At 41.7% G+C, this 12414-nt stretch overlaps 1 protein-coding gene across 3 annotated transcripts in view; it reads left to right on the plus strand.

The window, feature by feature from the left end:
• RASA3 (RAS p21 protein activator 3) overlaps positions 1-12414 on the plus strand; it is a 167716-nt gene that overhangs the window by 73756 nt on the left and 81546 nt on the right. For all 3 annotated transcript variants that reach the window (XM_072345786.1, XM_072345767.1, XM_072345776.1), the window contains exons 2-3: positions 1189-1306; positions 11837-11940. In XM_072345786.1, coding sequence (XP_072201887.1) covers positions 1230-1306; positions 11837-11940 — 181 coding nt within the window. In that variant the 5' untranslated portion in view covers positions 1189-1229. The remainder of the gene's footprint in view (positions 1-1188; positions 1307-11836; positions 11941-12414) is intronic.

Below are 12414 nucleotides of genomic sequence, written 5' to 3' on the forward strand. Positions count from 1 at the left end.
TCAGTTGTTACGTGCACACTGAATCAGATTTGCTGTTGAACAGTTCTGCAGAGGGGAAAAACTCTGCTTTTACTGCAGATAGGCTGGAAATATGGAATGTGATTCTGTTAACTGTTAGCTGTCAGTAAAGCTGCTTGGGAGCTGTTTGGGAAGGGCACATGTCTAGTAAAACACAGCTGAACCGCAGACATCTAATAAAAAGTTATAACTACACTGTCATTTAGAGTTCCCTTCCTTTCTAGCAAACAAACGTTTGTTCCCTTGGTCTGTGCTTCTGTGTTTTATCTCTTGTATTTTTCCCAGGAAAAAGCAATCTAGTTACCACATGCGTTGTGGACTTCTCTCTAGGTTTTATCCTTTGAGTTTAAAACACCCATCCAGGTAGTACTAAGGTGCTTTAGCAAAGCCCTAGGGAGCAATGCACACTTTCCTGGCTGAAAGTTTTGGTCTCATCAGTCTGCCCAGCTTTATTTTTAATGGATAAAAAGAGGACGAAATTGGTTTAGTCTTCATTTTTGCTCATACGTTTTGTAGTCTCTTGCTCCTCCTCTTTTTGTTGTGTTTGTTTGTCGTTCTGTAGGATACACACGTTTCTTGTTGCAGTTTTAAAACAAACATTCAATATGAAGTGTCATGCATGGTACCTTTGTGTGAGGATCTTAGGCAGCCTAGTGCCAGTTACTTCATCCAAGTGCTTGAAAGCCCAGCGTGTGGCGTAAGGCTCTGACTGAAGTGACTTGTTTCCATCTCAGCATCTGGACAAGCAGTAGAGCTGAGGGCAGTCCTCATTTGCCAGGTTCCAATTATGTTTTTAAGATCAAATCAGCAGGCTGTATTGGAAAGCTTTTTCACCGTGTTGTGTTGTGTTCCTGGTGTCTTATGGGTGGACTGATGAAAACTAAGGTTTGGAAGGAAGCAGCGTGCTCCTCAGTACATGCAGGCAGATCAGAGGCAATAAACTGAGTTGTTGCTGATCCTAGCTGCTGATGAACTCTGAGCTTGGGGGTGTCAGGAGCTGCTGTCTTGGAAACAGAATGCTGCTGCTCAACATAATAGGGACTTTTCATTTAGGAAGCATTTCACTTTAGCCTTTTCCTGATGCTGCATTAGTGGATAGCTGACTAATATGTGGGAAACTTCTTATTATATAATCCTCCTGTCATTTTTTTCTTTCTTTCTTGTCTTTAGGTGAAGCCAAAAATCTTCCTACATACCCGGGGCCAAACAAGATGAGGGATTGCTACTGTACTGTAAACCTGGACCAGGAGGAGGTTTTCAGGACCAAAATCGTGGAAAAGTCATTATGGTAACAAATATGGATACATGTGTTCTGTTAACTCTTCTCAGTACTCTAACCTACTTTTCTGCTTACTGTTTTTGTGTAACTCTCCACAGACAGGGTTTTTTGGGGGAGGTAAAGGGTGTACGTGATTCTCTCTCTAGTTTTAAGAACACTGTATTGGTGAAAGTGTTAGTGCTGTGGTTCTTGTCTGTATATATGGGAAGGCATCTCCACCAAGGCAAGCCACATACACTGTTCTCCAAAGAATGTGCAGGCAGTGCTCCTTTTTCTTTGCAGTATTTTTTGGAGCTTCCCTAAACTTTTTAGTTCTGAACTCCATTTTGCAGCTATCTATGAGGAGTTTTGCATTGCTACATTAAAATCTGGAATGAAGGGTTCGTATTGTTCTCTTGTAATTCTTTTTTTTTAAGTCTTTGTTCCTCAACTTATCTTCTGATAGGATGCACAGGGGTCCATAACTAAGACTGTTGGGTTTTTGAGGCATTTAGCTTGACTAAGCACAACCAGAGGAAGTGTTTTTCTATGACAGTGTTTGTAGTGTATCTAACTTAATTTAATCAGTATGCTTTTTTACAATAACTGATGAGCAATGTCCCTGGAACAGTTGTTTCTCTAGAAGAGACTTCGTCATTCATTTCAATGCAGTCCTGAGTCAACCAGCTGCAGCCCTATTGCTCACAACCAGACAGTGCGCAGTTGGTGTTTTTGCTAGATGATCATTAAAGTCCTTCAGAGGGAGGATGAAGGTGGGAGAACGAGGGGTGTATGATAATAGTTGATGTCATTTCCTTGAACTAATCCAATTATTCTTTCTTTTGAGAAAATAACTGTTAGTAGAAGGCATGAGCAACATGTTCTTTTAGTGGGGAAAATTCCAGCGTTCTTTAGGTGTCATTAGAAAGCTAAAAAGGTGTGCTGAGACTGTGCAGAAACCGGAAGGTTTCTCATTTCCTATAGAGCTGAGTTCTTTTTATCTTTTGAGGTAAATTCAGAGCAGAGAAATAGTCAGAAACCAGGAAAACATAACTGATGTGGAAAGGTTAAAAGATATGAACTGTTTAATATGGAGAAGAGGGCTGACTGTACACTAATCTGTAAATATATTTTTAAAGAATTGTGAGAGAGGGAATTGCCCTGTGTGTCTAGTATGGATACTGCAAGTAGTAGATTTAAATTGCAATGGAAAAGGAAGTTTGTTAGGTTTGTTACGAAGGAAATCTTCCTGTTTTTAAAGATTCTGAAGCACTGGGGTAGATTCCCATCTTTAGTGCTTCTAGATTATATATAACTGGACCTGACCATAATATTGGGAACTTGCTACTTGCGCAGTAGTAGACCAGATGACCTCTCAAAATCCTTTGCAGTCCGATTTTCCCTGATATAAGGATTGACTAAAGGCGATCTCTGTGTTCATTCTCCCAATGAATTGACCTCTTCCATGGTTGTCTTGACTGTCTTTCCGTCAGTAGGCCTTTATTTGCAAGCACCGTTTTTTAAAAGCTTACTTCCTCAGTCCCTGAAAATCCATTTAAGTGCACTATTAGCACTTGGATTTTGCCTTTATCCATATAAATGTTTTTCTGGCCTTGTTTTTCTTTCATGAAAACAAACAAGTGCAGACAAAAATCCCAAATACATCAGTGGTAAAATTGGGATGTATTCCCAATCTGTTGATCGTGATTGCTCTTATTTAGTGAGGTACGCTCAAAGCGCTGTATAATCTTTCATATGATTATGTTTAAATATATTTAAATAAGTGCATAGACTTCCAGAAGAGGACACTTTGGAAATCAGTGCAGTGCTAGCCTATTGTTTTTTGAAAGACTCAGATGAGCACATAACTGAGAAGCCAGTAATGTTGTTACATTCTTTAATGCTTGTTTGTAAATTGATTCAACTCATTGACTAACCGTAAATTATTGAGCAGGCAAAATTTATGTGCCCTAAGGCCCATGTAATTTGTATGCAGCAGAGAAATCCTTGCTTTCATATATAGTATTTCCCAGGCACTCACCAGCATAGTAGGGAAGCATGTGCTGGTTGCCTTTTTCTGAGGTATCGCTGCTGTAATCCATGACGTTAGATGGAAGCAGGGACATGGAGCTGGGCCAGAGCATGGCTAAAATAGCAGAGTCCTGCCTGACCATCCATGTGGCTGGCCTTGAATGCCGTGTCATTCATGCCCATTTTCTGTTCCCCTACCACTAAACTGATGGTATGAGGTTGGGTCACTGTGGTCACAGGTAGCAAAAAAAGAAAGTAGTAAAGAATTGCCTGCGTTGTCACTTCTTCTGGTTCTCCCTCTATCTTTTATTTACTTTTTCTTTTGTAGTTTATGAAAAGATCTTCTGTGTGAATCTCTAAACTGAGGGGTGTTTCATGTGCAGCTCTACCAATTGGAAACAGTGTCTCCTCATATAAAATTGCGTGTCCTGGAGAATCCTATCGTTTCCATCATGTCTGCATAAAATGACTTTTTTATCTGCATGAAAAGACTTGTAATTACGAGTTGCACTGAAACGCTGCTTTGTGTACTGGGGAATTCAGTGAGTGCATGACAGTCGTTCTTCTGTAAGTTTTTTGTGTTGTGTTTTTTTTTTTAACTTCATTGGTCTTCTGTTAAGCAGTAAAAAGCCAAAAACAGACCAAAAAGAAAACGCACAAAAAACCAACAAACAACATGTATTTCTCCAGGCATGCCTTCTGATGTAAACTTTAAGTAGGAGCAGTGAATGAGAGGAAGGATGCTGTTCCTTTTCTTTCCCAGGAGGACTTGCATGAGTGACCAGTTCTGGCTCAGTCTGTGTCAGAGCCTTCACGCTCTGACTCACGATCTCCTGTGTTTTGCATTGAGACTGTAAAGAGTTATCTCCCTGAGCTCTGCCCTAATCTTCTGCAACAGATTCATATTTTATCAGGCTGTGGCAGAGGCATAGGAAGACGGCTGAGATCAGTAACCTCTTAAATCAACAGAAAATAAATCATTCAGAGCATTAAGAACTGAACCAGCTCATCCTGTTGCCCATTCCAGTGCCCTTACCATTGCTCTTGAGAGACTTTCCATGAGCCGGGTGCCCTTTATCAAAGCTTGCATCATAAAAACTGAGAGCAGCCAGCACGGTGAACCTTAACACCTCTGTTGAGCAGTCAGGTGGGACTCATAAATTACAAGCAGGAATTTAAGTTATTCCTGCCATCTTGTCTCTCTGGGCTCTAGTTAAACTGGGTAGTGGCACTGGTGCCGTGTGAGGGCTGCTGTGGGAATTACTTGGTGGTGTCTGACCAAAACAAGCCCAGGGGTTATGATATGGGCTGGTCCTCCTATGAAAGCGCAGGGAAGCGTGAAAGTCCTATTTATATGGGGTGGTTCAGAGTCATTTAACTTCTCTGGGGATCCTTGGACAAGCAGGATTAGTGTGCAAGTTGATCAGAGGAAGATTTCCAGGTTCCCAGGAAGAGAACCATGAACTCTGTGAGTAGATGGAAGAGAATCTTGAACTCTTCAAACAGTGCCGTTTTCATAAACTGCTTGGCATGGGCTTTTAGTAAATTCTGAGCGGGTCACATGCTAGTCATAAGATACAAAGGAGAGGGCAGTTAAAGTTGGGATCTAATAAACTTTTCTGTTGAAGAGTTTGTTTTTCAATATTTATATTACTATCACAGAGAATGGCACTGAATATAATTAGATCTACTCCTTGAGACCTAGCAGAGATGTATGTGGAGCCACTTTATATTTTGTGTCTAAAGAAATGTGTGAGGTTGTTGTGTTTGTTATTTTTTCAGTGCATAGATTTACAGCATCTTTTTAGGTCTGAGCTGCAAATAAGCAACCTGACAGTGATGTTGCCCGTAAATCTCTTGTGCTGAACCAACTCTTACCTTCCCCCATGGGCAGCTCCGGAGTTGAGGCACTGCTGTGAGGGTCTTGTTCTAGTAGCAGTTCTTCCTGAAGGATAAACTTTTTTGGCTTGTTGGCATTAAGACCGACTTTGCCTTGGCTGTTTCCATCAGATGTTTCCATTCACTTAAAGGGCAGTGTCAGCTGCAACAGGAAATCAAGGCTGCTTCTCAAATCATAGGTGAAGAATGGAAGGAATGTGACATCTCTAAATTTGTTTCAAGGATATGAATAAAAGCAAAAACTGTCACACATTAAGAATCAAATGGTTGACGCTGTGTGCTTTAGACAGATGAGCCAAGCATCTTGAGTCTGTCATTATTTAGTTCTCCACTATTTCACTGAGGAATTTTTCACGTGCTAAACATAGCGATCAAAGCCTGAATGAAACACAAAATGAAGCCAGAAGCACTTTCTCCACCCACAGTCCTTTTTTTTCCCCTCGTAGTTTCCAGTGAAAGAAGCAGTGTGCTTGTGAGTGTGTAGTGAAATGTGCTGCAAATGCAGTTATGGCTGCGTTCCCTTCCACGGGAGGCAGTTGTCTTTGTTTCAGCATCAGGTCTGGTGACAAATTCAATTGACAGCTCGCAGAAACTTTCTCTAAGTAACGCTGGTATTTTATGTTTTGTGGGTGGTTTTTGTTTCTGCGTTCTGGGCTTGCTCAGACGCTGTGTTTTCCTGCGTGTGGAGCTGACGGCTGCATAGCTAAACTTCTCTCGTGTTCCGATAACATCTTGGATGCAGGCCAGCTCTCAAATTTTAAGCACATAGTTGTTTCCCTTAGTTGGACTGTTGCCGGAATCAGCTCAGTTAGCTGCTGCCATGTACTTAGGTTGCCAGCTCACCTCCTTGAAGTAGCAGCTTTCCCCAGCCTAGAGACCTTGAGTACAGCATATCTTCTGCTGTCGGCGTGTTCTGTAGCTTCTCTCTCACCTGCTCCTAACTCTTTCCTCAGCGTGCAGTCGGTTTCTGGGGTCTGCCATCTTTTGCATTTGACTGTATCTGACCATGGCTTTAGTTCCTATTAAGAGTAGATTTCAGTTCTGAAGCATCCCAAGCCTTTAAGGGAAGGGATAGGATGGCTGTGGATACAACTTTGGTCTGGTCAGGGTTATTGTTTGAAGGCAAGGACTGCATGGTCATGTAGGGAAGTAATACAGCTGGGAAGGGTGCCAGGAAAGGAAGCGGGACTTAATGGAAGGAGGAGAATGAAGTGAGCCTTGAGACCAAGGCAGGGTTTATGAATGAGAGCATTTATTCACACGAAAAGCCACCCATATGAGTAACAATTGTTGGTGCTGTAGGCTGCTTTGAGCCACTTAAAAAAAAAAAGAAAAGTGAAAAAAAAACCCCAATGCAGCTGTAATGTGACTTCTGTTGTTTGCGTGTGTCGTCTTACAGAATATTTTGGGAGGTGTCTGGGGGCCAAACGGCTGCTACTTAAAGTTATCATAATCCCTGTAAGCCTCATTGAGCCAAACCAGCAACTGTCAAGTGAGGACGGTAACTATAGCTTGTGTGTCTGTCTCTGTGTTCTGATATTAGGGAAGAGAAAATGCGCACCACGTTATTTTTTTTCTCTGCGTAGTGGGGCTGGTTGTGGCTCCATGCAGCTCTGCCATTTGGGTGTCTGCATGGCGACGTGAGGAAAAAAATGGCTTGGGTTTAGCGGATGTCTGGAAGACTGCAGTCTGCATTCTTAACAATGGGCATAGGTGGTATGTTTGGATTTGGATGTTGCCTTGTGTGCCACGTACTTCCTGCTGTGTGCACTCTGCCAAATCTCTGCTTCAAATATAATACTGGGTATTTTTAATAAGTTGTGTAAGGAAGCGACCGTCGCATCTGCCAACTTTGGCTTCTAAAGATCCTGTCTTATTTGCCTGTTTTCTTGTAGCTCTGTGTCTAGTGGGAGACTGAAGTGTATTCACATTTTATTTGGCTGGCTGTTCCTGCTTTGAATAAACCTTCTCTTCCCTTTTTCCCCTCCCCACCCCCATCCCTTTACATATGCTTCTAAGCATAGCGTAAAACATATTAGCCAAGCAATAGGAGAGGCTTAGTAGTAGAAACAAGCAAGCGTACTCCTTTGTACAGACTGATTTCGCTTCCAGCTCACACTGAGATGTGAACTCTGGTCTTCAGTTCATGCAGCAGGATGAATCCAGTATTTCTAAACCATTTGAAGCAGTCAGAGGATGTGGAGTTGTCTGTGGCATGTTAATAGTCTTTACTTCCAAGCAAAAAAAAAAAGCACTTAAAAAAAAAAAATTGATACACAAAGAATTTTGGTTTGAGGGGGTTTCATTATTATTCATCATGCAACTCTTTCACTTCATCCACTGAGCTGCCAGTGCCAAAACAAAAACAAAACCGCTTTAGTGAGTCTTAAGATATTGAGAAATGAGCACGGGGTGCTTTTGCAGCACAGCCTAAAACTAAATGAATGTTTCTGCACCGAGATTAACTGAGAAGAAGAGACTTCATGGAGTCAGTACCATTTGCAGTGGTTTTGGTAGATGTCCTAGGGTATGGAATTAAAGCTGCAAGTCTGCCTCTGGAGTTCAGTAAAACACGTAAAAGTGAACCAAATTTGAATTATTTCAAGTTCCTGTTCATCATGTTTGTATTGAAGATTCTCTTCCTTACTTGCTTTCATTCTACTTGCACAGTAATATGTTTCTCCCCTTCCCTGTGTTCTCCTGAGAAAATCCATCACCAGTGCATTAGGGGAGATTCAGAAATAAATACCTTTAAGTGGGAAAGGCTTCCGGATGAGTGAAACAGCACATGGAGGGAACTTTCTGGATTTGATTCCACAGTGTTCTTGCTCCCTCTATTGCACCAATCATCTTCTTTTTACTTCACTGTGTTTTCCCAACAAAGCTTTGCATATCTTCTGTCACAGCAGGTGCAGAAGCTCCTGGGGAAAGTCTTCTGAGAAGAGATCATGTAGTATCTGTGTCTGTGGTGGGCACTGTATAAAAGCTGCCCAGGGAGGTGACTGGGTCACCTTCCCTTCAAGGAACGTGTAGGTGTGGTGCTGTGAGGGACGTGGTTTAGTCAGGAAGTGTTGGTGGTAGGTGGACGGTTGTACTGGATAATCTTTGTTCAGCGTGGAAGGAGACTGATTGTCCCCTTGTAGTGGACATCCTTCACTTCAGTCCTTGTAAAATCCTGTCCTTAGCAGCTCCCTTTATCTGTTTGGTATCTATTTGTAATATCCTGAACTGATGGCAATGCTAGTCTTCTTCAGCCGTGACCGTGTTGATGTGCAACCCGTGCTGTGAGGTCAAGGGAGGGGTACCCTCATTATTTCTCCTCCTTGAATGAATAATGGTTCTTATGAGCATATGTTTAGTCTCCAATGAAATCTGAACTCAGAACTTGGAGGTTGAATCTGAACTGATTCGATTCTGCAAGATTCCTGAGTTTTCAGCGGGGTTAGTTCTAGTATTTGTTTTGGAGCGTCCTGTCAGGCTCTGGAGGGCTGTGTAAGCAGATGCTGCTGTTTTTTATTAATTGCCATGTCAAAATAAAAGTACTTACTGAAGCTGTCTGACTAACTGGCTGTTGGGGGGCAGAGGGAGTCATTTATCTGTTCTCTTGGGGGAAAAAAATAAAAAACAACAACATTTTGGAGCCCTGTGGTTCATGCTCACAGTAATATGGTGTGGGAAATAAATCATGGAGTTTGCCTGCTGCAGCCTCTTACTTTCTGGGTCTGGGTGGGAGATAGCAATGGTGCTGTTCTGAGGGAATGCATAGAGGATAAGCACACAGTGAAGTGGAAGCACTTGTGTGGTTACTTTAGATTCCCTCTGACAATAGATACTATTTCTGCAGAGCTCCGCAAATTGAGATGGGTGAGGATCAGATTTACCTTAATGTTTCCTCACAGTCAAAACTTTGCTGGGTAATTATCCAACCGAGAGTGAGTGTACTTGAATTGGAGACGTGCTTGGTTTTATTAGGAATGCAGTGAGACTCAGGGGTGTTATGTGAGTGATGGAAAGCTATAAAGGGCTATGGGATCTTGGAGGGGTTAAGCCAAGTGACAAGATGGGATCTGTGCATGGCTAAATCAGATTTCATAGCATTTCTTCTATTAGGTAATTAGTCTCTTTCAGTTACCGTGTATTGGAATAGACACTTCCTGTTGTCCATTCTGCTTTTCTGAGCATTGTGTGTGTCTTGCTTTGGTATGGAGTTGGATTATCTTCTGCCTCTGACCAGCACCTCGTGATCATGATTAATAGAGGACTTGCCAAAGAACCCAGTTGTTGTCTGTTCCCTGCTCTTTCTCCTCAGAATCAGCTGAGCTGAATTAAAGTGAGCTTTATAGTGTGTGCGTGTGTATTTCCAATAAACTGAAGCTTCTCTAACATTCTTGACAGAGAAATGGGTGTATAATCCACAGTTCATTAACTATCATTTCACGCTAAGATCATTAGCGAATAAGTTCATCTGTCGTTTTCTTCCAGCGGAAAGGGCAATTTTATGGATGAACAGAGTATTAGAGCTCAGAACGATGCAAGTGTTTTGCATGCATAATGCCCTAAATATCTGGGTGATGTTTATGCATTTTTGTCACCCCTTTGGGTTAAGCCTGTGCATAAAAACGTGCACCATGTGCATCGAACGGGAATTTGGAGCTGCCTGAAGTGTGGCCTCTGGGATAGTTGGTAGCTGTCAGTTTAGTAGAAGCTTCTTGTTTCAAAGAGTTGGAGTATTTTGTACCTGGAACAGTGGCTACTGAATTCTTGGTTCCAAATAAAATCTTTGAGCAGAATAAGTGAAGATGACCTAATTGAGAGCAGTGAATTGGAGGTGGTGGATGGGATGAATATAGCATTCAGCTGCCATTTCAAACCATTAGATTTTTCTCCTCCGTCTTCACAGCAGGGATGACTAAGTGGGTCACAGTGCCTTGACTTACGGTTGGATGCATTTATTTCAGGGAATGGGAGACCATTTCAGTGGAGAAGTTTAGACTTGTGGGCGCACTGTTGGCTTTGATGTTTATCCAGTGTGTTTTTCCTTGTGGCTGATGGAGTAGTGACTCCACTAAAATGTTTTTACTGTGTTTTGGGAGATGCTTCTGGGTGGTATGACATGCACGTGTCTCTTCAAACGCAGTGATGAACTTATTTGTGCTGTGGTGCTTGGTGCTTTGAATGAGGTTTGCCAGCTAACTTGTGAGACAGTTGGGGAATATTGGGGCAGCGTATTTTGAGAGATGGCAGAAATACAAGCAGGAGTATTTGAGTGATGTAACATACCTGTGCTTTGGTGACCTGAAAGACATCGAGGGAATCACATCTGCTGACATACAGGAGGCTGAAAAATCAAAAGTCAATGCTATGACGTTTTAAACTACTGGATATGTAATTTTCTAACATAAAAAGCTTTCAGTAATGATAAAATCTACAGTATGGTTCTATCTCCTATCTTCGTGCTTAGCCAAGCCAATAAAGAGGTCTGTATGTAAAAGGGGAAGAAAAAGCCTCATGGATTTCACAGAATCACAGAATCACAGAATTATAGGGGTTGGAAGGGACCTCTAGAGATCATCGAGTCCAACCCCCCTGCCAAAGCAGGCTCCCTACACCACGTCGCACAGGTAGGCGTCCAGGCGGGTCTTGAATATCTCCAGAGAAGGAGACTCCACCACCTCCCTGGGCAGCCTGTTCCAGTGCTCCGTCACCCTCACCGTAAAGAAGTTCTTGCGCACATTCGTGCGGAACTTCCTATGCTGGAGTTTCAGCCCATTGCCCCTAGTCCTGTCCCCACGCACTACTGAAAAGAGACCAGCCTCGCCACTATAGCTCCCACACCTCAGGTATTTATAAACCTGGATCAAGTCCCCTCTCAGCCTTCTTTTCTCGAGGCTAAACAGACACAGTTCCCTAAGTCTCTCCTCGTAGGGGAGATGGTTTGAGCTTCTTAGGATGTGAGATTTATTTTTAAGTTTACCTCTGCCATACTTGCTGTATCTGTCTGTATGACTCGAATTGCATCCACCAATTTAGATCTACTGAAGCATGAGTGACTTGGAATTAAAAATCTGTGGTAAAATGGTAGACCTGTCATTGAATAAATAATGTTGATATGTGCTTATAGTTCATAGAAATAATTCCTCAACCGTATAATTGGATAGACAGGAACTGAAAAGATTGCTTCTAGGGGTCTGAGATATTTTTTTTTTCCCCCATTTAAATTGGTACAGTCTAAAGAAAGCCCCATAAGTCTCTAAAAGAGATTTTCACGCTGAGATAGAGCTTTTTATTTCTATGTTTTTAAAATCTTGTCTTATTCTAAAGGAACCTAACAAGCAGTAATAGATCTGCAAGGCTACCAAGCATCTAGTCAGCTGCAAGCCTTAGCTAGTACCAGTTGACTGAACTTTTCACGTTAGGAAATCTTGTTCTGTGGTAGTTTAAGGTAGGTGGGAAGAGCAGAATTGGAATGGTGCTTGAAGGTGTACCTCCATGGGTGGGAGTGACTATCACAGTCTAGCATGGTGTTCTAAGTGTGAAATGTAAGGATGCTGGCTTCTCCATGATACCAACACTAATTTCTTTCTCTTTGTGTGTGTGTATCTGTATGTTGTTTTTTTTTTCCTTACCCAGCCCCTTCTATGGAGAAGACTTTTACTGTGAAATTCCTCGGACCTTTCGCCATCTGTCATTTTATATTTTTGACAGAGATGTTTTTCGAAGGGATTCCATCATAGGTAGGTGATCATATAAATCATTATTTTTATTATAGCTTACTCCTCTTGGACTTTTAACTCATATATATCATGATATATATATATCATATGATATATCATATATATCTATCTATATCATATATATATCTATATCTATATATCATATATATATATATATATATCATATGATATATCATATGATCATATATAGTCTTAACAGTTGGGATCTTGCTATGTCTGACTTGTGACAGTGGTAAGTAATGCTCAGTATTCTCCTTCTTGTCAGATGACAAAAGTGCCTTGGATGTTACACACAGAGAAGGCTGGGAGATAAATGCTGTGTATTATGACAGCAAAAGCAGATTGCTGTTTAATCAAAGTAATCAATAAACCACCACCTAAATGTTGCAACATCATTGTTTACTGTAATTTTTTTTCAAATGCAGGGTCTTCAGTCTTGCAGTACTATAGGGCTCACTACAGTTACCTGCATGA

Source organism: Excalfactoria chinensis, chromosome 1 (genome assembly GCF_039878825.1).
Source record: "Excalfactoria chinensis isolate bCotChi1 chromosome 1, bCotChi1.hap2, whole genome shotgun sequence".
Classification (NCBI taxonomy): domain Eukaryota; kingdom Metazoa; phylum Chordata; class Aves; order Galliformes; family Phasianidae; genus Excalfactoria; species Excalfactoria chinensis.